The sequence below is a fragment of the Homalodisca vitripennis genome, unplaced genomic scaffold, assembly GCF_021130785.1.
Source record: "Homalodisca vitripennis isolate AUS2020 unplaced genomic scaffold, UT_GWSS_2.1 ScUCBcl_2732;HRSCAF=7784, whole genome shotgun sequence".
Classification (NCBI taxonomy): domain Eukaryota; kingdom Metazoa; phylum Arthropoda; class Insecta; order Hemiptera; family Cicadellidae; genus Homalodisca; species Homalodisca vitripennis.
In genome coordinates this window covers 1-25013 of record NW_025778846.1, presented here as the reverse complement: position 1 = coordinate 25013, position 25013 = coordinate 1, and the positions used below count along the sequence as shown (strand labels likewise).

At 31.4% G+C, this 25013-nt stretch overlaps 1 protein-coding gene across 1 annotated transcript; it reads left to right on the top strand.

Moving 5' to 3' along the window:
• The first annotated feature begins 11746 nt into the window (after positions 1-11746).
• LOC124372185 lies at positions 11747-20020 on the top strand. The gene is made up of 2 exons (XM_046830552.1): positions 11747-12014; positions 19891-20020. The coding sequence occupies exons 1-2, from the start codon at positions 11751-11753 to the stop codon at positions 19978-19980; spliced, it is 354 nt and encodes a 117-aa protein (XP_046686508.1). The 5' UTR covers positions 11747-11750; the 3' UTR covers positions 19981-20020.
• Positions 20021-25013: the final 4993 nt, after the last annotated feature.

Below are 25013 nucleotides of genomic sequence, written 5' to 3'. Positions count from 1 at the left end.
ATCATCAATTAAGAAATATAAACAAAAAACATCTGCATAAAGTTACATAATAGTCTAAAATACGTAAGAAAAGATTATTTTCGGTTCATAATATTTTATTGCATTTCTACTCTTTTTTATAATAGAATACATTACTAAAATTTTGAAATGATTGAGAAGATTATTCACCTTTTAGAATATATACACGAGCTTGCACAAGCTATTTCTATTTATTTTATCTTGGTCTATGCAGATTTTTTAAATATACACTGAAATATTAAGAAGTGTATTCAAATTTACTTTTGTAGGGTATTTTAAAATATTAAAGATGTTTCAATGATTTTTTTTATACAATTATGTTCTTTTATTCATGTCATTACAGGTATTTACATTTATATAATTTATAATGTGTTGAATTTATTTAATTTTTGTTTTCTGGCTTATTATATTTATGTTTTATTTTTTTACATAATGTTTAGACTATTTTGTGAGTTTAAAACTTTACTGATGTTATCATAACTGGTATCATTAGAAATAGTTAACATTTACTTATGATAGAGTTCTGTTAGTGTATTAAAAAAAATATTATAAACCATACTTTTTCCTATACTCTTAAGACATTTAGAATATAATTAATAAGTTTAACACTAAAATATTTAAAGACTGTGTTCAAAATAGTCTATACAATTGTTACCAATTTATTGGACTCAGAACACAGTTTAGTAATAAACATGGCATTTGATTTAAAATGTTGTTTTGCATCTGAAAGTAGTTGTTACTTAAACATACATTGTGCAGTTCTATTACGCAGTTAATAAATGAGGCTGTACTCATGGTGAAGCTGTTAGACGTCCGTTAGTCGAGCACCTGTATTACAAATATGGTCAGTAATGAGTAAATCTGGATTATATCTTTAATTTTATTTTAAAATAAGAGTGGCCAAATAAAAGATTAAATTATAAAAAAAATACACTACTGAAGGTAAATTCTCGTTTATAAAATGATATTTCATTTACACATATAAATTACATCCACCCAAAATTCAAAGAGAAAATAAAAGAACTTTAACAAAATAAAACTTGTGTAAAAGGTGTTAAATTAGCAGATCCAAGGGCAATAACAGTACGATAGGACTCTGCCTCTTCTTGAAGACTTCCAGTGTTACCTTATAGAGAAAACTACAATAAAACTATCACTATCTCTATCTACAAAGTGAAGGCGTTGTCCCTGTTGGGTCCGACACAAAGTGTCAGACTTTTAACCTTCGTCACTCATTCTCTCGTACATTACCTTTAGTTCACCGCTCAGTACGATGTCTGTTGATCACTCCTTCTCGGTGAGATGCAGCCTGATAAGTATTAGAGTTGAAGAAGGATATGATCTTCTGCCTTCTGGTCGAAATTCTTGAATTTGTTCACCTGCTATGGGGACTTCGTCATAGTTGGAAACATTTCCCAATAAAAAGAGTTTGGTTCTGCGATGTTGCTGAAAAATCTCCACAATATGTAGGGAAAAGCCCGTACCAAAAGTCCGTTATAAATATAAAGATAACGGTATGATTAGGAACCACCAAATGAATTTTAAACCTTGAAATAAGTTATCAGCTATCTTTTTTATCCGTACTCTTATTATTCATGTCTAAGATTACTCTATGACTATTTAGAAATGCCCTTAATCAACCAATGTACTAAAGTATTTACGTGATAAATTAATTGAACACGATATTCAATATTTAATTATATAGGCACAATTATTATTATTACTAAAAACGAACAGTATTAAACATATATAAATATTCAGATTATTGCACTCACATAAAAATATATAGTTTTTAATACAACTAAAATGGCATCCATTAAATATCCCAAACTTAAGCATGGGTTTAAAATAGTAAAACTATATTACTGTCATTAAATCCTGACAAGCAGAACTTACTTTTCATGCAAATGAGTTACAAAAGTAATTATATACCACAACTGTTGCCCGGCGCCAAGCGATATCTGTATAATTGAAGTTTATAGCGGAACTCATTCTTTAAACATTGTTCTTTATTTTAAGTTGTTCCGATTTTAAGGGATGTATGAGGTACAAAAATATCACAAATGATTACATGAAATGTCAATCAACCTCACAATATATGGTTATAGAAAATAATTTAAATGAAAATAATGTTTACTATTTAATTGCCATTTACTGCTAAGGAAATGTATTCTAGTTACAGTACCTATGTTGTTTGCATAAATGTCATATTGATCTTTATATTTAATTCATACTACATTAGTGGGAGAATTTCCGGTGTAATATTGAATTCCTAGCAACCACTTCGAAGCCTGTAAAAAGTTTCATTTCTTTTAATGTTTCTTAGATGGGTTGTATTTAATTTATATGCGTGAATTTGTGTATTATTTATATTTAAATGTGATGAATTTTCCTATATAAGTTATTTTTGGCTACTCATATATTAAGATACAAACTTATAACACAATAATTATTGACCTATTACGGACTATATGTAATACAGATACTCGCTTATTGGATCAGCCGCCCCGTTATAAAGAAAAATTTCCCTAATGCTTTTACATGGCAAAATTTAAGTAGTTCAGTGTAATTTTGAAACGATTAGCGACATGAAACAACATTAAATACAAACAAGCATGTCTTTAAATTCTCTTTAACTTAATATCTTAAAAACTGGTGTTCACAGAAGTACTTATGTCCCTCTAATGATATCGAATTGTTCCTTAACATATAGTTAATTTCTGCTTATCATTATCAGATAGTAAACATGTGCATCATTCAAACGTTGTGTGATGGCTTAATAAAATCAATTCCTTTAGAATTTTACAATTTTTTACAACAGTTTTTCATTGTAGACAATCTACAAATCTGATTGCTAAAAAGCAATTTTAGCAAATAAAAATCTATTGCAAAGCATGTTGCTAAGCGCTAATCTTGAGAACGGTTCAAATATGTTGGCTAATTCTTGTGGTAAAATTCTTTGAAATCCGAAGAAGGTTTGGAAAAAGTGAAAGATTACTAAACTTCCTTAAATATATTGAATTGAGAGAAAAGTTACGTTGAATTTTATAATAAATAACTCGAATCACCTGTGGACAAGTTCGACAAATATTAATTAACTATACAGTACTTGATCAGTAGTAAGTGTAATGTAGGTAGTAAATTCACAATTAATATCTATTTCATACAATAGATTGTACCAGTGACAATTAAAAACATGTAATGTATTGCAAATATTATTTAAATACTGATATGAAACCAATATAGTTAAGAATATTTTCTCACAAGGTTATTAAAACTAGATGGCTTTCGTGGCAATGTGATATGAGATATTTACAGTGTGTTAAGAAAAAAACAGAGAAATTAAAACTAATATCAATATATAAAAGACTTATGTCCGGAAAGCAACAAAACATCGCAACGCAAACTTTATAAGTGATTATTTTGGAAAATTGCATAAACTTAATAAGAATTTCATCTTAGATAGAAATAGACTTACGTATGTGCGTATATTTCCTTTTATCGGGAAAACAAGGCAATCTCAACTATTACATTGGGAATATCTTAGATCGAGAGTAGATTAAAAGAGCCGAAAGTAGTTGTCTTATGATTGAAGTATAATTCCGAAAGCTAAATAAGTATACTTAACTAGCAAACTAAATTTTAGCGTTCGAAATGTAATTAATCCGAACCTCTGTGACACAGTAAATGATCTTTTACGGTCAGAGTACACCTTTTAACCAAAGTAGATTTCTCAGGTTTACGTCTACGTAAGACCTTTTTGTTTTAGTTTGACAAGGCAACAGAGCGAACTCTTCTATGGCACTGTAAAATCTTAAACCAAAATTACGTGATAAGGATTTAACTAAGTAAACGCTTTTGATTGAAATATGTAACTGAGACGAGTGTATTTGTATTTTTTATCGTGGAAACAGGGTAGACTCATCTGTGATGTTGGAATTATAATTAATTCGAACCCTAAATGTTTCTACACGTGCAAAATATGAATGAGAACCAGGTTCAAACCTGAAACTCTGAATCATTAACAATTAAATAAATAGGACTTGATGTATACATACTTAAGTTAAAAAAAACGTTATAAAACTCCATTATATAACGTCATAAGTGCTTTTACCAAGTATGTTAAGGACTTCAGAAGTTTTATAATGGAGTCTTATGATATTTTTCTAACCTAAGTATGCATACATCAAATTATATTTATATATTTGAGTTGATTTATAATTTATAAATTCATGAAAGTTTTTCAGATATCAGATAGAAGGATTGCTTGTTATGAAGGGGAATTTGTTGCAAGAGATGTTGTGATAATGTCAATTACACATAACAAACCGCACGCACTAACATCGATTACTGATCGGTTCCAATACATCATTTCAGTCTTCAACTGTTTAGCTACGTTATGCCATCATGGAGGTGAGAATAATTCCTGCTGATCTTACATAATTTACTATTTATTAATTCTGTAATACGTTTTTTTTAGTGCTTACAAATATCTATAAATTTTTATCAAAATACATAATCATTCAATTGTTCTTAGTGGTTTTAAATGTATAGTTGTTATATGAAAGGTAAACGAATGAAAAGTCTGTTTTCGATTTTAGTTTTTATAATAGCCATTATATCACACAAACTTTTAACTTTTAACACAATAACCTAATGATAAATTTAGAGCCGCACTATTTGGGAAAGGTCACTATAGTTATTTAAATTTCATACACCCAAATTCTATGTAATCTATGCAGTGTGATTGTTATAAATAGAGGTATATAATTTTAAATTTTACAACCGAAAAGTTTCGTTCTTTAGATATGGTGTGGCCAGACAGACGTGCAGACAGAAAGACAGCAGAAGGAAATTACATGTATCCTGCACATAGAGTGATAAGCTTCGCCAACTGATAAGTACTGTATAAGCAGTTTCAAACATTGTAATTTCGAAGGATAAGCATAGTTTTGGATCAAAAACGAAATAATAATCCCTACTTATAGCCTACAAATTTAAGATATTAAGCACATGTATATGATGTTATTATGTATAAAATACATATTACATTATTATAGATGGCCATTACTATAATTCTTATAAATTATTTGCCGTAAAATATGTATGGCATACTTGCCTTATTTTAAAATTACAATTCAACATCCGCAATAAATTTAATTCATAATAAACGGTTTGTTTATTTTTTTAAACCAATACTTTATAACAATCTTGAAGTTATTGATCAAATTTTGTCTCAAATTAATTAGGTAAACTATTTTAAAATGTTTAATAATTTATACCTTCATATAATTAATTAGCTTAAGTTACAATATTCTTTATAAAGTATAGCTAAATCGTTTGGTAATTTTTCTGAAGGAATGGATGATGGAGAGAAGAAAGAGAGAGGATAGTTATAGCTCACCAAACTCCAATCACTTAAGAAACCCTTTATATCCTATTTTGGTCACTTTTAATATTTTAGGGCGTTTTCCTTTCACTAGGGACGGATTTGGTAAGTTTAAAAATATATTATATTATACGTCTTTTTAAACCTGTGTTTTCAGCGAAAAAATATGGATTTGGCACTAGATAACGCTTCGATTGACCCTGAAGTGGATTTAGATTTTGCATTTATTTCATGCAGTCGTGAAGTGTTTTTCACCGCTGGACACCAATAACAGACGAGAGGAGTGCAAATAATGCTGTCTTTTGTTGTGTAGTATTTTTATTTATCACTGCATCTCATTCCATACTGTTAGCTGATTGGAATGTTATTAAAAACGCTTTGACTGAAACTATTTAGAGATAGGTATTCGTTAAGCGATCATAAATCCTTTATAGATCTGTGAATTTTAATTTAAACATGATTTAGTTGACCTTTTTATTAAAAATACTTTCGCAGGTCAGGCAACAATCTTTTACTGTATATTCTCTGAAACCTAATACCCAGTAAAACAAAATAATGGTCATTTCATGATATCTAAGACAAAACCTAATAAATAAAAACTGATTTCGTTTCAATACCCAGGAAAATTCTGGACTGCTGAAGCTCAGTACGGCAAGCTCAGTATAGACTCGTGTTACAATAACCAATAAAGTAACAGTAAATCTCTGAATTCAAATACGGTTCATAAATAACGAAAATACTAAGAAAAATTAAAAAAAGATGTTGGAAAAAAGCCACTACCACGCAATGTTTATCTAGAGCAGCACTGTTACATGAGGAACGCAGTCAATTGTTGAGAATTAAGAAGAAAATTCTAAGCACTTCCACTTGTCTCTCCAACAAATAGACTAATATGTACTTGTAGTTTATAAGTGTATCAGTCGTAACCTACCTTTCTGAATGCAAATTTATACTTGCTCAGGACTTTCAGGTTAACTAGTTAACAGTGTATCTAGAATGATTTTCTCTTTAGCTGTTGTCTGAATAGAGGAAAATTCCATTTTGAATTTGAAATATTAACTATTTTTTATTAACTTCAAATAGTCCCTAGAGTAAGAATTGTGCAGCTAAAATGATACGCCAATCACGTCAAACATTTGTTATTTTATGCACTGCTATCTGTATATACAAGACGCATAGCCCTCAATCATTCAATCGGTCCCTTATTCACTCATCACCACTCCTCCAACCTACTAATATCCCTAGAAAATTTAAATTTGGAACACCTATGCATTATAACTAACATATAAAACAGAATTTTCATAAAGATCAAGCATTATTAGGACGTGAAAAGGAGTTAAATTTTGAAAGATTAAATTCGAAACACACGCGCCTTATGCGCTCAAAGAAAAAATACAATATTGCTTATAAAGATAGACCACCAGGGATTAAAATAAGGTTGCAAACAGGAAGAATTAAGATATATTTTAGTTTTATTTTTCAAATTTCCATTGCCTTAGAGGGATTACAAAGATGTTACTGTATGCAGGTTTTCTTCACTTCCGTCTAGTGTCTATGCCTGCAGCATGGGCTCTCTTAGTCTTCTGTGTCCAGGCATACTTCGTGGGTCGTATCTACTTCTGGAAGGCCACTCATGCCGCTGCATGGACCACATTCAACCGTTCTCTCGGGAGTATCTTTGAGCTTATCATACTTACTACTATGTTTCACGGCGCTCTGGCAACTTGGCTAGACACACCTAAAATCACTAGAGCTGTCAACAGGCTCAACTTGTTCAATGTAAGTTCTTGTACTGATGAGTTGTTCACTCTGTTTTGACATTTTCATAGATCTGAATTATCAGTTGTCTTAAAAATTATAATACACGAATTCCGAACAAATTGTACAAGTAATCTGTTATGCTTTATTACTGATTGCTAATGAGGATTAAAGGTTTTAAGGGATAATAGGGTTTTAGACATTAGCGACCTTTATGTTACAACATGCTTAATACAACGCTTCGAGGATTGAAGTCTAATTCACTTCATCAGATTATAATATAGTTAGCCCATAAAAAAAATAAAAAAGAGGAACAAAATGGGTCAAACATACCTGTAAATTGTATGCAGGCCAGGCAGGAGAAACTTAAACTCAACCAAAGATTGACTTAGCGGCTGGTCTGCTATTTTAGTATGAAGCATCAATAAGTTTGCGTAAAAAATTCTCCACATGTTAATGGTTTTCGGTACAGCAATGTTCTTTTAAAAATACTAATTATATTCTCACATGGTAAAGAGGATACATATCAATTTACGAAACTTTTATAAATTACATTTATTAAGTATGTCACAGCATAAAACGATGGAAAATATAGAAAACTCATTATAATTTTTAATCTTATATGATAATAGTATGCCAATACATTAGTGTGAATTACACTGGCATCAGGAGTTACTACAATGGTTATTCCACCATTATTCTTCTATTGCATTTCCCTCAGAAATAAAAGGGGATTGAAATATTTCTTGGGACAAGTGTACTGGCATTATTTGAGAGAATTTGAAAAATCACTGCGTAATTTTTACTATCATATTTAATAGGTGAAACGAATATGCCTAAGTCGTACACGTTACTTAATATAATGTTTTCAAACAACCATACTTTAAATATATACGGTATACATCAATTAGTTAATGAAATACCTTCAATGTAACGCGTTATAAACCATTTTAAACATAAAAAGTAATAGTTATAATTACAGGTTTTTAACTAAACCACAAGAATATAAAATCGTTAGTTTGGATATTTTTGAATTCATTAATATCAGTAATTCAGGAACTGAAAATGTGGCCTTTTATTGACTTCAGAGATAATAAAAAAAACGCAAATTAATGATAAAATTTTAAGCTATGTTTTATGCTTGCATATATTTGTTAACTGTTTTGCAGCTAGCCATGGTAAAACAAATATGCATAGTTACTCACAGTTTTATAATAGCATTGACCTTTTATGATACGAAAAATAATACTTACATAGATACATCAGAGCTTCACGTAGAATACTAGGATGTGATAAATTAAATAATTATAAATATTATATTATTTTATAAAATATTAACTATATATTACTTGATCAGTGTAATGCAGGTAGCAAATTACAAACTAATATCTAATTTATACTATAGAATGCACCAGTGACGACAGGTTTTTTTTCAGTTTAAAATACAAGACGTCATCAAAAAACCAATATCTAGTAAAATACTGGACTACTCCGTCAGTGGAGTGGCCTTCTCTGTGATCTTCGGTTTTGGATTCATGGTCGACAAGAAACATTGGACGAGTGGATTTATTCTTGTGAAAAGTTTAAATTACAGCGTATGCATCGTTTACTACACAATTATCTTGTGGTTTTGGATTATATTTTGCATCATGATTATTGAGAATTCAAACGCCCTCAGACTCAATTTCATGCAGGTATGTGAATATGTAATTAATATAACTTTATATAATAATACTTAAAATAAGTTATAAGACTCTGTACTTATAGTTTACTGCTAAAACAAAATTTTAGTCGTGTACATCAAGCATAAAAGTTTAAATACGTTATCCTGTTTAAACACTTTATATTTTTATATTTTATGGATTATAATACGGCTATAGAGTATTAAAGAAAGATAAAACTATAATTTTAGAATATATAAAGTTAATGTTAAGTTAAATTCATTGAAAGAGCGAATAAAAAGTTATATACAGGGTGGCGCAAAAGTCACTGGACAGTTGGTTAAAACAAGATTTGATTTATATGAAATTATTTTTATTACAAACAATACTTACAATAATTTTTTATATGAAAATTGTTTTCCGTATTCAATAATACATCTTTGAAGTCTTTCTGGAATACTGTTACATAATCTACGGCATAGTGTGGGATCATTGACCAAATCATAAAATGCGTCATGTATGTAGTCTTTCAGTTCGTCAATAGAATGAGGCTTTCGAGAATAAACAGAGTCCTTGACTACTTCCCATAGGAAAAAATCCATTGGTGTGATATCTGATGAACGTTGGGGCATGTCAATATCTGCCCTTCGACCAACAACTTTTCTTTGGAAACGTTCGTTTAAATAATCACGAACGGCAGTGGCGTAATGTGGTGGAGCACCATCGTGTTGAAAGTTAAGTTCTTGAAAGTTTTCCGCAAACGTCATGAGTCCTGGTACCGCGTAATTCTGAAGCATATCCAAATATGTATCTCCTGTCACTGTTCCTTAAAAAAAATATCGTCCAAGTACGTCAAATGATGTCAATGCCCCCCAAACACTCACACCAGGTTGATTCAGCTGTTGCTCTAACAAAAGACTTTGATTGTCAGTATACCAATAAGTACAGTTATGTCTGTTAACTTGTCCGCTTAATTTAAAATTGGCCTCGTCAGACAAAATAATTTTATTAAAAAGGTTAGGATCATGTTTGTGATGGTTAAGCATCAATCCACAAAACTGAAGTCGTCGTCGATCTGGATCATCTTCAAGTAACCCGTGTAATAAACGTGGAATATAAGATTTATAATTCTGTTTGTGTAACATTCTTTGCACTGACCTTCGTGATAAATCCAGCTCCGATGCTAATCGTATGATCGATTTTCGAGGACTTTTGGTTACAGCTAAACATACCCGCAAGAAATTGTCATCAGTTGAGGCTGTTGTTAGGCGGCCAGACCTTGGTGCATCCATAACAGATCCATGTTGTTCAAACCTATCTCGTATGTCGTACACAGTTTGTCTAGACGGTGATTTTGATCTAAAGTGTATTCCCCATTCATTAAAAACTGCAGTAGCACCACTTTTATAAAATGTTGTTAACGCGAAAATCCTTTCTTCTTTCGTTAACATTATGACTAATGTTTAACAAAAATTCTATTAGACAAATAATAATTCGGGGACTAGAGCTTTAAACACGTGTCATAGATGAACTCACTAGTTCGATTGTTGTGTGTTTCATTACATTGTATTGCCAACTTAAAAAGGCATAATTACCAACATTTAGTAATACCAACATCACGGACAAAAACTATTGTACTACGTCTTGCTGTTATTTTTTTCTTCTTTTAACCAACTATCCAGTGACTTTTGCGCCACCCTGTAGATTAACACTTGAATATAGTTTTAAATTACTAAATTAGACGTGAAATTTTGGTTATATTATACGATGAACCAATTCAATATCACAGTCTAACATCATAACATGATCAAAACGTGTATTATTGTGTATATTTAAAAGCAGTACTGCATACGTTAATTTGTTAAGAATGTTTACGATTTTTTCGCAGATAGTTTAATGATTTTTGGTTAAATACTGGTGAATGTGGAAAAGCTTATTATATTGCAGTAGTTTTTTATAATTATCAATGAGTTTACCCTCCTAGTATTAAAAGAATAGTTATCTAATTGCTCAATAGTTCCGACACGATAATAGAGGATTTTCAAACCTAACAATATAAACCCACTTTAATTTTACACCATTCAATTCAGCTTACGTTTTATTTATATGATACTAACACTCTAGTCGCTGAATATTAATATCAACTGTTAACTTCGGTAGATAATGTTCTCCAAGTTTAGTGAGCGTTTGGAATCTATGGCGCTGTGCAAAAACTTGAAAGTAATTAATTTCATTACTTACACCACAGCTGTTTTTGTTTTTTTTACTATTCAAAAGCCAGATGACTAATCGTTTATTAAAACGGAACCAACACAAATTATGTATTTCTTTAAAGTTTAAGTTTATTTAATAGGAACTATTTACGCTTAAATCTTGTGATAAAAGCGGTATTTTTTCTTTTAGAGGGAAAACCTTCTAAATTAACAATTTTGAGTTAAAAATATTCTGTTAAACCTGAATATTAGTTAATACTCTTATTCCGGATCATTTAAATATGATTCTCACAAATTTGGCAAACGATACTTGAAAATATATGCCAGAGTATTTTATTGTTCGTATTAGGTAGCGCATTATCCAAACGCTATCTATATACTCAGAGAAATTAATAAAAACACTAAAGAGCAGTTCAGAAATGACTGTAGTATGTCATTTTTGGACCGTTTAACCACTAGGTTTATGTGTATAATATCTTTATCTAACCACACACTTTTTTCTACAGTCTAGGATTGAGCCATACGATTTTTTTTTATAATCGTGATGGCAATAGATTTATTTAGCTAATATAATAAAAAAAAAAGAAATCACTGGCACAGTTTTGTTTGCTTAGTTAATGCTTTACCACCCATATTTAAAAGAACATACAATTATTTTTCTTAAAATGTTTAAAAAGTGACTGCATTATTTACTTACAGGGTACAGCCACTATGCTGAATCATGAGGTGATCAATACCTACCGTTCACTCTGGGTAGAGTTGCATTCGTGCACTACGGAAATGACTGACGCCATGGGCAGAACTATACAACTCTGGCATGTCACCAACTTCCTCATCAGTATACTAAGTATCTATGGCATTCTTGTCCACTTAACCGAGCATGATCTGAAAATGGTCTATGTTATAAACGCCTTCATCCATTCGATTATCAACTTCTACGTCGTTTTCACCTGCAGTCATTTCGCCCAAAATTGTGTAAGTGATAAACTAGTGAAGTGTCAATTAGGGCATATCCGTGTTTCAGGATGGATCAAATAAAATGAACAGCAAAACTAAAAAGTTTCATATGGAGTTATCTCATGATTTCAACATAAACTTAGAAAATATACATGATAGAAACATCTATATAGCAATGTATGAATGGTTAGCAATTGACATGTGTATATATATATATATATATATATATATATATATATATATATATATATATATATATCATGCTTGTAAGAATACAGCGTTGATATCTGGTTTAAATTCCACTTATAATTGTAGTGATATTTTTCTGGGTTTGATGCAAGATTTGTAGAACTCAAACTTTGCTGGATTTACAACGGAAGTATGAATATTAAGCTACAAAGTACAACCAACACTGTTTTCAAATAAATATATTTCAAAAACAGATACTCCAACTCGACAGTGTAATATACCGGTCCATCTGACTAGTAAATTGTCCTAATACCGTCTCCAATAAGAACATTGCATCTTGGATGTTTACTTGGAAGTACTAAATGCTACGCATTACTCCAAACTTTTAGTTTGAGAGATTGCAGCATTGGATTAAAATGTAGATATTCTCACTCGGAGGACCAAATTGTACCGAATGTTACCTCAAATTAGGATAAAGATTAAGATAGAGACGTTCAATCTCGGAAGAACGAAGGTTCCTATAACGATTTGGGTTATCGGTCACAATGCTCTGAATAAAAGAAAAGATTAACTCTCCCACTCGTTATGTTATTATTTTTTGATTATTTATGCTTGAGCAATGCTTAACCAATAAACACTAACTATATTTAAGCCTAATAAATATTATTTGAGTGTTTTAAAGTCAAACTCAGATTTCAAAATAAATTTAAAACATTTTATGTAACTTTTAAAACTCAATATCAAAATACTTTAGTTCAAAGTTTTCAAACTTTATATTACCACCAAATTTTGATTACGGTTATATTTTAATTAAAATTCTTTAGCATGAATGTAGTATTAAAATTAAACTAAAATAAAATACTCTCCTCTTAGTAAAAAATAAAATCGGCTGTGCAAACACATTATAAAATTATAATTTAATTAAATTAAAGATTCTTCTCTTCTTTAAATAAAGTAATAAATTAAGCTCGAATTCAGTAATCATCAAAGTTATATTGTGCACCTAGTACTAATCCTAAACTTAGGGACTTTGTCCATTTTTCGTTATGATTCCAGTTAATTTAAAAAAATCAAATGTGACTTGTTGCAATTCTGTGTTACAGAATTCTAAAAATTCCAGTGAATTCTCGTTATTCCAAAACTGCTCAAATTTGTTACACAGGGTTCAAAATCTTCACAACTATATGGCTAAAATGTATCCTTTGTTCAAACAGGAAAATAAAAATATTGTACATGAAAACGGCTTTATTTCTTCAACGACTTATCTTTTACTGGATCTTTTACTTTAATTAAGCTATAAACTTGTATTGGGTAACTGGGCGAAATCCCCTATAATAAGATACCTCCTAAATCAGTTACATGACAAGAAAACCATTAAAAGTAAATCGGGAAAGAAAATTTTTATTTACACAACATCACTCTACCAAATATTGACACACACGGAACGAAGTTACATAGATTCGCGAAATTAAAACTGAAAAATAGGGCGGAAGTCGAGGAGCGCTGGTTTTAATATCCCCCCCCCCCCGCCAAATAAATCATTTAATCACCGAGCTAATTTATTGGCCCAGACGTATCAACAAATTTACCTTCAGCTTTCCTAATCTGGACCAACCAAAAACCAGTAATATATGGACAAAAGAAACGGTACAACAAAACTGCAATTCAGAATTGAACTACTTAGAGAATTTTCAAGGGAATACATTTCAATTTTATTATTCCGTCTGGAAAATCTAATTAATATTGCAAACCCCCTTTTAATTTTCTTATGAAATTAAATTTACTAATGCTAAAACAAAAAACCAATATAGCCAAAAACGCTACAGTAATATACTGATAGAGCAATTACAGTAAAATGAAACCGTCACACCTGGAGATTTAAGGACATATAAACGGGTACACTTAATGATGATAGATGCCAATATAATAACTGTGCCTCGCCTCATCCGTAGGGGGAGACTTCAAGGTCGTCAATGCAGGGTTGCAATGGGATCCATGAAAGGACAGGTTAATTTTAACACCTTTCTGTTGTTGCTGGCATCAAGGTAGGACATAGGCTTAGAGAGGAACAATATGTCAATCGCACACGAGGGGAGTTCAGCGCGGAACTACTTAGGCAATCGCGTTCACAAAGGGCATAGGAACCCGGGGTGACACTTTTGCTACGAACGAGAACAAGTAATAGGCATCGACACCCAGAACGGCACTACTCTGCTTGTTGAGATAGCGCTTTCACTCAATGGCTTCACGATAAGAGATTCAAGACAGAACTGAGACTCCTTCTAAAAATGAGAACAAAGGACTACACCTTTGTGAGCAACCGGAATATGTGATGCTCAGATCGACTCCTACTGTACAACTAACTACTCGGACGTCTAATGACGCTTCTGGACGGACTTAGACAGAGATCACGCGATGGGTCTACCAATGGCAGACATTGTTAGATTGGAAGATAGGTCCAAAGTTCACTGGAGTAGCTCACTGATATCAAAGAGTATTTTAAATAATAAAATAAAGCCTACTCTAACTGTAAATTGAAAGTAATATACACAGCATATTATTTCAATCAAGAGGATTTTACAGTTTTTATGTCAAAAGTTATACAATGGAAATTAAAAAAAGCTAAATATCATAATCTCTTAATACATAAATATTTAAATGTATATTCTTCCTGTGTTATTGAGCATGAAATCTATAAGTTTGTGTAAGTACTAAATCATTAAAAAGGTCACTTTATAAATGTTTATAACTTTACCAGGAGCCTACTCACAGATACTATTTAATTAGTTACTACGGATATAAAAACGTTATTTAAAACAACCGTGTCATTTTTTATTAAAACTAATAAATTGAGCTGTACAATTTTTGGTTGTTGGATCTATTAATTTTAAAGGTGCCTGACTGAATACTCTGATGGACTACTTATTCGGGACGGTGTTGAGATTTTCGTTCAGAGATGTTGAGTTCAAAAGGTTTCCTTTTAATCACGTTTCATATTGTGAAATTTCTGGCCAATAAGTGGTGTTAAATGTTAGAGTGGAGGTAAGCTTATCAATAGTTACGAAGCGAGTTTTTTGTACCGTGACTCACGGCATTCTTTGTCACGACATCCACTGTCGACATATTGATCAAACAAACTGTAGTCAATGTTTCAACCAGACTTATATTCTTTGTATCAATATGCTCTACAATTACGACAAAACTTAAGCCAAAAGATATTATTATATTACTTATTATCAAGTAAATTACTATTGCTTAGAGTTTATTCCTATGTTAAAAACAACCTTTTCGTTTTGAAATAATTAGCAATTATTTCGCAAAAATTTTATATATATGTAATCTTATATATTGTAGAACTTATCTTTTATAATTGCAGTGTCAAGTATATCAATGCTATATTCACAAAATCATGTAACACCTTCAATTATCTGAAATGCAAAGTGCATTACGTGGAGTTAGAGTGGCAGCTAAACGCTAACATTACGTATAACGTGTGTTGCTACAATGCATCTACAATTAACAGCAATAGACATTTATGCTTTTAATGGAGTTTTATTACGAAATTAATAAAAAAACTGAATGTAAAAATACAGGTAATAATATACAAATAAAGAAAACATTTTTTAATTAGGTACTCCTAAATTATTTACTAGTATTTATTACTGGTTCTTTTGTTTCATTAAAAAAATATTCAGCACTTATAAATCCAAATAATCACTATTAATATATCAGAAAAGAGTTTATGAAATTGTTGCACAAGGGCCTATGGTACACTGGAGCGGAAATTTTTTATGCGACATAAATGCATACAAATTGATATAAACCTGCCTTTTTGAAGATGATATATTTGTATGTCCACACTGCGAAGCACCTCTGTTCGAGGAAGAAATGAATAGGAAAAAATGGTGTTGTGGTGAAGGTGCGTACAACGTAACACGTTTGCCCCCTCTCAGTGCACCATTTTATTCAGATCGACATTTCCTCAACAGATCGCGCGCCTACAACGACCTATTTTCTTTTTGCTCCCTCGAAATTTCTGGTGGAAACCGGCACCCTAGTGGACTTTCTTTCTTCAAGATCGAAGGAAGAATGTACCATCAGGTGTACAGTTTGGACGCCCCCGGCCAACGGTTTGCTACTAAGGTGGGAGACGACGTCCAATTTGTTAACCGGTGCAGCCTATACATTGACGACGTCGAAGAGCGCAGGATCATTGCCATGGTAGATTACTTGATATTGGAACTATTAACACCATTGCCAATTACTTGGATTCGATCAATCCTTTCATCGGCGATTAGGTAATGAGCCATCGGTACACGTTCATTAGGAGTTCCAGGTAACAAGTCGAGCTACTCATGGTAATGTTCTTGGCGACAGGAATAGGGGTGTTGAGGTGCACGCTGTGCTCAGCACTGACGAAGCAGTGATCGAATCACGACGACTCACCGTCTGGAAAGTGAAAACTGGAAGGCCGTCAACGATTGATCTGTTTTGTCCTCTGATGGAGCCCTTCCAGTACCCACTGCTCTATCCACATGCACTTTGGGTTGGCAAATTGGCTTTCTTGATAACAACGGGGAAAAGCTTCGCAGTACAACTACACGCGTTGTCTCTAGTTGTCCAGTCCTCGCTTTTCATATCTTGGCCGTCTTTCGCAGGTCGAGATGTTTGCGAGGTATGAAGAAGAGCGACTGCGGTTTATTAAATCCTCACAGTCAAGGTCGTCAGTCCAAAATGCCATGCGGATAGGCTAACTAAACGAGATTCTTGATGCTCAACGCAATGCTCCGGCAGGAAGACAGATTGGGGAAGACATCACGCGTGATGAAATCGTACAAGGCGAGGGTGGCACAAAGCCTGGCAAAATTTACCTCCCAAGTTCGTTTACCGGTGGGCCCAGATACATAAAGATTCATTACGAGAATGCAATGGCTCTCGTAACACGTCTGGGCTCACCGACGTCTTTTCTCACATTCACTTGTGACTGGTCACAAGAGCCAAGGTCAGACAATCTATCTTGTCGGAGTCGAACTTCGCACTGATTGTTTTACCCACGGTCAGTTGTACCTCCTGTTAAGTAGAGTTCGTCGTCAGAAGACATCGTTGTCCTTTTCCGTCCTAATAGGGTATGCGATGTGAACTTAATCGAAAATTTGCACTTTTATTATCAAATATCTAGGTGTTAACAGCTGTTTTTATTACCAATTTGTTATAAAATCACTTTCTGAGCATAAAATAAACCTTCCTTGCAAGGTTCTAAGGAGTTGATTTATTTGTCTCCGTCTATTGTCAACGGTGGTAAAGTTTGACGTTTTGGGCTTTAGTATTTGAACAAATTTATCTCTTCTCACACGTCATATGTACAAGTATTTGCACATTTAACAGAAGGAAAGCACGTTTTACTTTATTTAGAGTAAATTATTTCTTAATTCCTTGTTTCACAATTGGCATTAAGCAATGACAACTGAGTATCGCCTATATCCTTCAAAAGGCTCCAATTTCCAGTAAGAATTTCTTTAGCACTAACGATAAACAAATCCCAGTGCCAACCATTCAAATTAGTTGGAATTGATTTACGAAAAGAATGTTTTACGCATGGGAAACTTTACGTTGCCCTATCACGGGTCGGGGCTCCCGACCATTAGTATATTTTACTACCTGTAAATAATTTAACGTCAAATGTTGTATATAGAGAAGCTCTACAATAATCTATCCTAAAACATCGGGTTGCACTTCGGGACTGCCGACAGAAGTAAAAACTTAGTATTAATTACATTATATATTTTCATCATTAACAACTTTAACATCCACAGAAAGACAATCTGTGCAGCCTGCGGATAATGACTGCGCATCGATGTTAGTTTTGGTGTCTGTGAATTGACCTGGGAATCATTTTGCTGACCATGTCTTTCCTGGGTAGGTTTATTGCAACTGTAACCGACATCCACGCGGGTGGAGCTGCGGGCTTCTGATACTTTTTCTGATTCTTCACAATTTATCTTGTTTTTTCTTCATCTTTTTTTTTATTTTCCTGTTCCCTCATCTTTCTTCGCTTCTGAATATTTATGCATATTTACTGGAATTACTATCTAAAAAGGCTTATGAAATTGTAGATAGTACAAAGTTATAATACGTATACAAATGAAAAAATGAACTAAACAACGCAAAAGGCATTGCCAAACGGAAAGGCATTTCTCGGCATTGCCTTACTTCTAATTTACTTATTATATTATTCTATATTTGCCTGCATTCTATATATGTGACGATAACAAATAGAAGATACTAAATAAAGACGTGTTTTTACCAACGCTCAAATAGAATAATTTAAATCACAAATTCCTAATAAGCTGCCAACCTCGTGTAACATTAAATACATCATCCGCTAACCAACGTACGTTTAAGTTTTCTCACCTACAGTTATTAAGGATGAACCTTATTACAACCACGAACATGTTATTCAGTAATTAGATATATGTGTCTATCTAGGAAAAACTCAATACTTACTTAGTTTTTGAAACTGCAATAGCCTTACAAGACAATTTCTCTTATATTAATTGACCTATGGCAAATATATTTTCTAATACACGTTAATGAATCTGCGATATATCTTTTGCCTCAATTTAGATACCATTAATAAACATCTGGTCAAGTTAACCCTTGCTGTGTAAATGACACTTAACCTTAGTTTCTTGATTTACAGTTCTTTTGGTGAGTTTTTCTTCAGATCAAACTAATTTTCTTTATTGATAAAACTACAACAAACAGAGCAAAATCTTGCCCCTTTATTGCCTTAATCGGTGTTAACCCTAGAAACTAGGTGCCCGCACGATATCTCGAGAACTGATTGACCTGTGTAAATGAAATTTTTGCACGTTATTTACTCCAAGATAACTATGACATAATCGTATAAAAAATAATTAAGGAAAAAAATGCCTGCAAGATTAATATTTCTTTTAAAAGCTCGCCCACATTCCTCATCGAATGCTCGGACTTAACCTGTTCCCGAAATACGCTTATCCTCGAATTTGCGAACACCCCACTTAGGGGCCTGGGGGCGTAGCCCCCAGCGAGCCGAAGGCGAGTGTTACATATAACATTACGTAATTTTTGTTGTTGCCATTAATATTAATAATTAATAAACAATAAAATAAAACAAAATAAAACCAAACAATAAAATAAAATAAAACAATAAATAAAAAATTAATAATAAAAAACATTAATAATTGTTGTTGCCATAGCTTCAGGTTGTATTGTTCTATTAATCTTATTTATTAACCTATTGTGCAAGGCTCCTTATTCAGTCTGCGTTAATGTGTTAGAGCTGATATCATTCATTTGTGAATTTGTAACAATAGAAATTACTCTTAAACAAGCGTGCCTATGATGCATAGCTCTTTCCATCATGGATTAACCTATTAATACCATATAATAAATCGGAAATCGATCATATATCTATATCTTTAGTATCAGTGATTATTTTCCTACAGAATCAAAAGAGTATTTTTAGGAGTTCTCAGATATCATCCGCCTTAAAAATAACTCACGTTCTTAACTTACTGATTACATAACCACTACCGGTACATCATTTTAACTTAAACTGTATATAAAACAATAAACATTGCTTTACATCTACGTTACAACTTTATGGAACGTATATGAATTAATGTGCAAATGTACACATATAATCACATGATTATTTTTTCAGATGAGAAGCAATATGATGGTAGCGTTGTTTTCTCGCCGTTGGCTCCATCTGACAAACTCAGCTAGGAGTGAGGCAAGAATTTTGCAATAATATCTGGTTGTATGTATATGTACAAATATTTATAAATATTTCAGAATGTATTTATATTAACACAGTTTGGTCAAACGGTTAACTCTGGGTACTTATTGGCTTTTCGAAACTGCTGCAGCTTATTTTATTTCCGCTGGCACTAAATGTAGTATATTTACAAGTATATCGAAAAAAACTGAATAATCAAAACTATTACCAATTATTGTTAATAATAAACTCTCATAACTATTTTTAAAGCATTTCAAAGAGCTACCACTACCTTTCTATTGCAATTTTATAAAATAGTTATTTAAGTTATCATTTTATTGAATACCTGTATATCAAAATATTAAAAAAAAACTCTAATTGTAAGTAGGGTTCACACCTTCTAATCAAACACAATTGCAAATGTATAATTGATATAAAGGCAGCTCGCAATAAAATCTTGTATAAGATTTAAACCAGCTACATTAGTTTTATATTTTAAACGATTTTAAGATTGATTAAAATGAAACCAGATTAAATTAAGAAAAATAACTAAAGAAAGAAAACCAAATATATACAATGATATTGTTAAAAGTATAATTTTTTATTGGCAAAGAAGACAGCTATTACGTAATACAAAACCTATTAATAAATGCTTAACAATACAAAAAAATGTAATTAATTAAGAAACAATTTTTTTTTAATAAATGTAAATAAAAAGGTTTGTTCATTCGTTCATAACTATTTAAAACCTAAACCAAACTCGAATAAGCCACTATGACATCAAAATTACTAGCTTACATTATCATTTATGTTTTACACGAAATCGGTCCTACCAAACGTCCTTTTTTATGGCATTGTAAAGTAAAGGTAGAATGCTTTGTTGAGGAAAAAATCTTTCGTCATTGATATTAATGAAATACATTTTTTAGATGGAGATGTTTGTAGACACTATCGAAACTGCAGATCTTTGCTTTGATATACGGGGTGTATTTTCATTCAACAGGGTTGGCTTTATAACGGTGAGTATGGTTGTATTATCGTAATAATTTAGTATTTTAAGAAAAAGATTAAATTTTTAATGAAATTCTACCGGGTTGTAGTATATTATTGAAATGAATTTTCAATCATCGGTGATCATACTAAAATAATAACGATTATTTTTTGGCCATAAATTATAAATTTAACTCTTAAGGGTTGGGTACACGTTTTTTTTATTATTTTTTATAATTTTAAACCAAAAGTTTCACATTGAAGAATGTAAGAATTAAATTAGAAGCAGGAAGTAATCTTTCGTTTGTTCGAATGATAGTAAATAAATAAATTTTTATATTATTTTTTTGTATCTCTATATTCAAGTTGGGTATTATGAATTTTACAAGTAAGAAAGATCGTGTTTTTTTTAATTTAATGTAAGTTTTAATATACAGAGTGTGATTGTATATTACTCGCTCATTTATGCACCGAAAATTTTCACACTCTACAAAATTATAAAAAGAGGTTTTAAAAATATTCTGTGAAAATTTCAGCTCTCTAACAACTGCTCAAACAAATATAACTTAATTTTTGAAAAATTCATTAGGTTTATTCAGAAAAAATAGACTTTAAAACAGTAAAAGAGAGTATTTTTGTTTTTGTAAAGCTATTTATTCTCATATTATACAGAACTAAATATAAAATTAAAACATAGACTATTAAAAACCTTTTATTACAATCCTGTAAATTATTCCGATTGTAATCTATTCACAGTGACACACTGATTACAGTACTTAACGGATGAATCGTAAGCTCTTACAAATAAATTCTGCTGAATGTGGAGAAATTCGTTCTCAATTGATTGTTTTAATTCCTAAATCATAGCCATTATTCAAGCTACGAGTATAAACTAGTTCCTATAAGTATCAATTGCGGTAGAAAGTGGACTCGTCTGAAACAACAATTTCTGTATGCCAATTAGGATCTAGCTCATAAAACTCAATGATACGAGAAAAAAATTCCACTCTCTCGTCCGTATTATCTTCAAGAAAATTATGGACTAGGTGAATTTTGTAAAATTTAATTTTGTTTCTTTTAATTATTCTCTGTGACTTTGGAACACCATACATCATCTTAGTTTTTGGGATGTTGTGCAGTCGGACATACATACATAATGGAGGACAGAAATGAGATTGTTTATCTCCTCGAGTAAAGATTTAGTGCTGTACTGTACTAAGGGATACAAGAGACCGTTTCGCGTCACGTGCTTGAATGTCAAATAATATTTCTACGCCTTCGGCTTACAAAATTACTTTTATTTTCTAATATTATAATATGAAATATTAAAGTAGTATATATTAATGAAGTATAAAAGATGAATTAATGATTATAATCAATCTTTATTCATAATAAAAATGTAAAAATATAATCAAACTTTTTTCCTTTGTCTTTATGTTTTGTATTCTATTCTGTTTTTTACTTGTTAAATATAAGATACATATCATATGCATCGAGTAAAGGACACGTATATGGGAATAATAGTAACCTTAGGCAACTGACAAAACAATACTCAGTAAAGCCAGTTCTGAAGTATTTTTAAACGACTTGGGGTTACATCAGGTTACATACGAGGTAACTATTATACATGTAATCATATAAAACTTAGCTACATGCAATTCTGTCCAAATGATGTATATATTTCACAATAAGACTTTTAATGTATAAATTCTGTTTTTTTTTTAATTTACAGACAGCACAAACAATATTGACTTATTTGGTTATAATGATGCAACTAGAGGTTGTTGTTGGAAGTTCTGCTTAAACATCACGTTTCCTTTCCAATTGTTTCATGTGTAAATAAAATGTTTCGTCTTTGAGGTATGTATGATATTGTTATTATATTCCTACAAATTCATTCTTGTGGTCCTGAATACCTTCAGAAATTTCACCTAACGTAAATGGTGAAATTGCCTAATATAAGCACATTTTCTTTCGAAAGCACATTTTTATCATATTACTTTATTTTTTTACATGACGGCTAGATTTTACATAAAGCTGTATGTTTCTGAACATAAAAGACAGGTTGACTTTAGTGACCATGGTTTAAAGAGAATATGTGCCAGTTTTAAAATAAGATGATTGAATAAAAATACTCATAATTTTGTAATTGATTTGTTAGATCATAAAAAAGAAACAAAACAGCTGATTTAAAGTTAAAATACTAAACAAATTATTAAATTATCATACAACAATTGTTGTATTTTTTTTAATAAAAATTCTTCATAATATTACTGAAAACCTCATCCTATCAAAACCTCAAAAGCTCATTCCATTAAAGGTGCAATATTTTAAAAAATGGGCTAGGTCTATTTATAAAGCCAATAAACATCATTAAACAGTCGATTTATACAGAATTTCATAATTAAAATTTATTCCTAATGTGGTTTACGTATGATCAAGTTAACAACTTTAATACTATTTGTTCCAGGACTGTATGAAAAAATAAATTTATTACTTAAAAATTAGGCAACATCACGGAGACGTAATTCGAAAACAGCAAATTTCTAGAACTTTAAAATAAGACAGGGCTTGATTTATTCTATAATCTGGTAAGAAAGCGACGGAATCTCTAATAAGGGTGATCTTGAGTCGTTCTAAAAGAGTTTCCTTCCCCCAATCCTGCTTACGCTTTGTTACAACCTCTTCATTTTCTGCACCCATAACTTTTCAACCATCCAGCTTTTATTTTCCAACAGTCATTGGATTTTAGGTATTTAAATATAATCATACCTAATATTAGTTTCATTTACATTCGGAGAAGGTTACCTCATAGGTAAAGAACGCATAGTATGGTTAATTCTGTAGATAATATTAGAAAAATACGTGTGTGGCAGAGTTCGTTTTGGTGCTATGATGGACTATGCTACTGATAGACCATCCGATTTTCAATACTCATCACACGCCTCTTATGTGGAGCATGCACGCTCCAAAGCATGTTTCTGTATTCCTCAATAAATAGTGTGAATAAGAACAGTAAGAAGTAAGAAGGTAATCCTAAGTGCGTTTTCACTGTTCCAATCGGCATACTTACTGTCTCGGAAGCACGTTCGGGCATTATAAAAATGCTACAATAGAACAGAGCACTGATCCCTCAGTTAGATACAATCTCCAAATGATAGTTAACAGGTATATCTCTCTCTCTCTCTCTCTCTCTCTACGTTTTCTGGGTTTCTGAAAACGTTATAAAGCAGGGATAAAAACAAATTCTACACATTTACCCCATCCTGTATTGCTTATTGAAACAAATTTTTTGGTGTAATTGTGATATAAAAACTGGGTAAATAAATTTCATATTGAGTGAAAAATATATTGCAAGCTGAGTAATTACTTGTGACTGTTATTTTTATCTAATATCATAATGTTGTTTTATTCTTTCTAAGTCTAATAGTCCGTTAAATCAAAAACTTTATATTAAATATTTTATTATTTATTTGATAACTGATAAGCAGGTTTTAAAAACACGTACATTTTCATCAGGTTTGTATGTAGCTCTGTTAGATAAGACATTCAATTTGCTAAGTAAAATATAATACCAATAAAGAATAGCGAGTAAGCTATTTAGCTGCAGAGGTTTCTATAAAAATTACACGAACGGATTACAAAAGCGTACAAATCCAATTTGTAAAGTTGTTGTCAGTAAAGGTTAACTTAGCGTACATCGCTGAATAGAATAAGCAAAGTTATACTACAGTACTATGCAATTGAAATTCACATTCTGATATAAAATGAACATGTTGCCCATGTACGTAAACCCTTACACATTTATCCTTTTTATCCTTTTTCCTGATTGACCTATTTTGTTATTAAATTTACTTTAATAACTGAAGTGTTTGATGCTCCCCCATTACTAAATCAAAATTACAGTAATGATTTTACTATGTATAATAAAATGAGTGTCTGTTAAAATATTTTAGGAAAAAAAATACGTTTATTTCTAAACAAAATCCCTATACATGATCATTAATAAACCATTTTTAGCATGTTCAGCGACGGAGTCAGTCTAATTATTGGAGTGTCTCCCATTCTTAAAATAC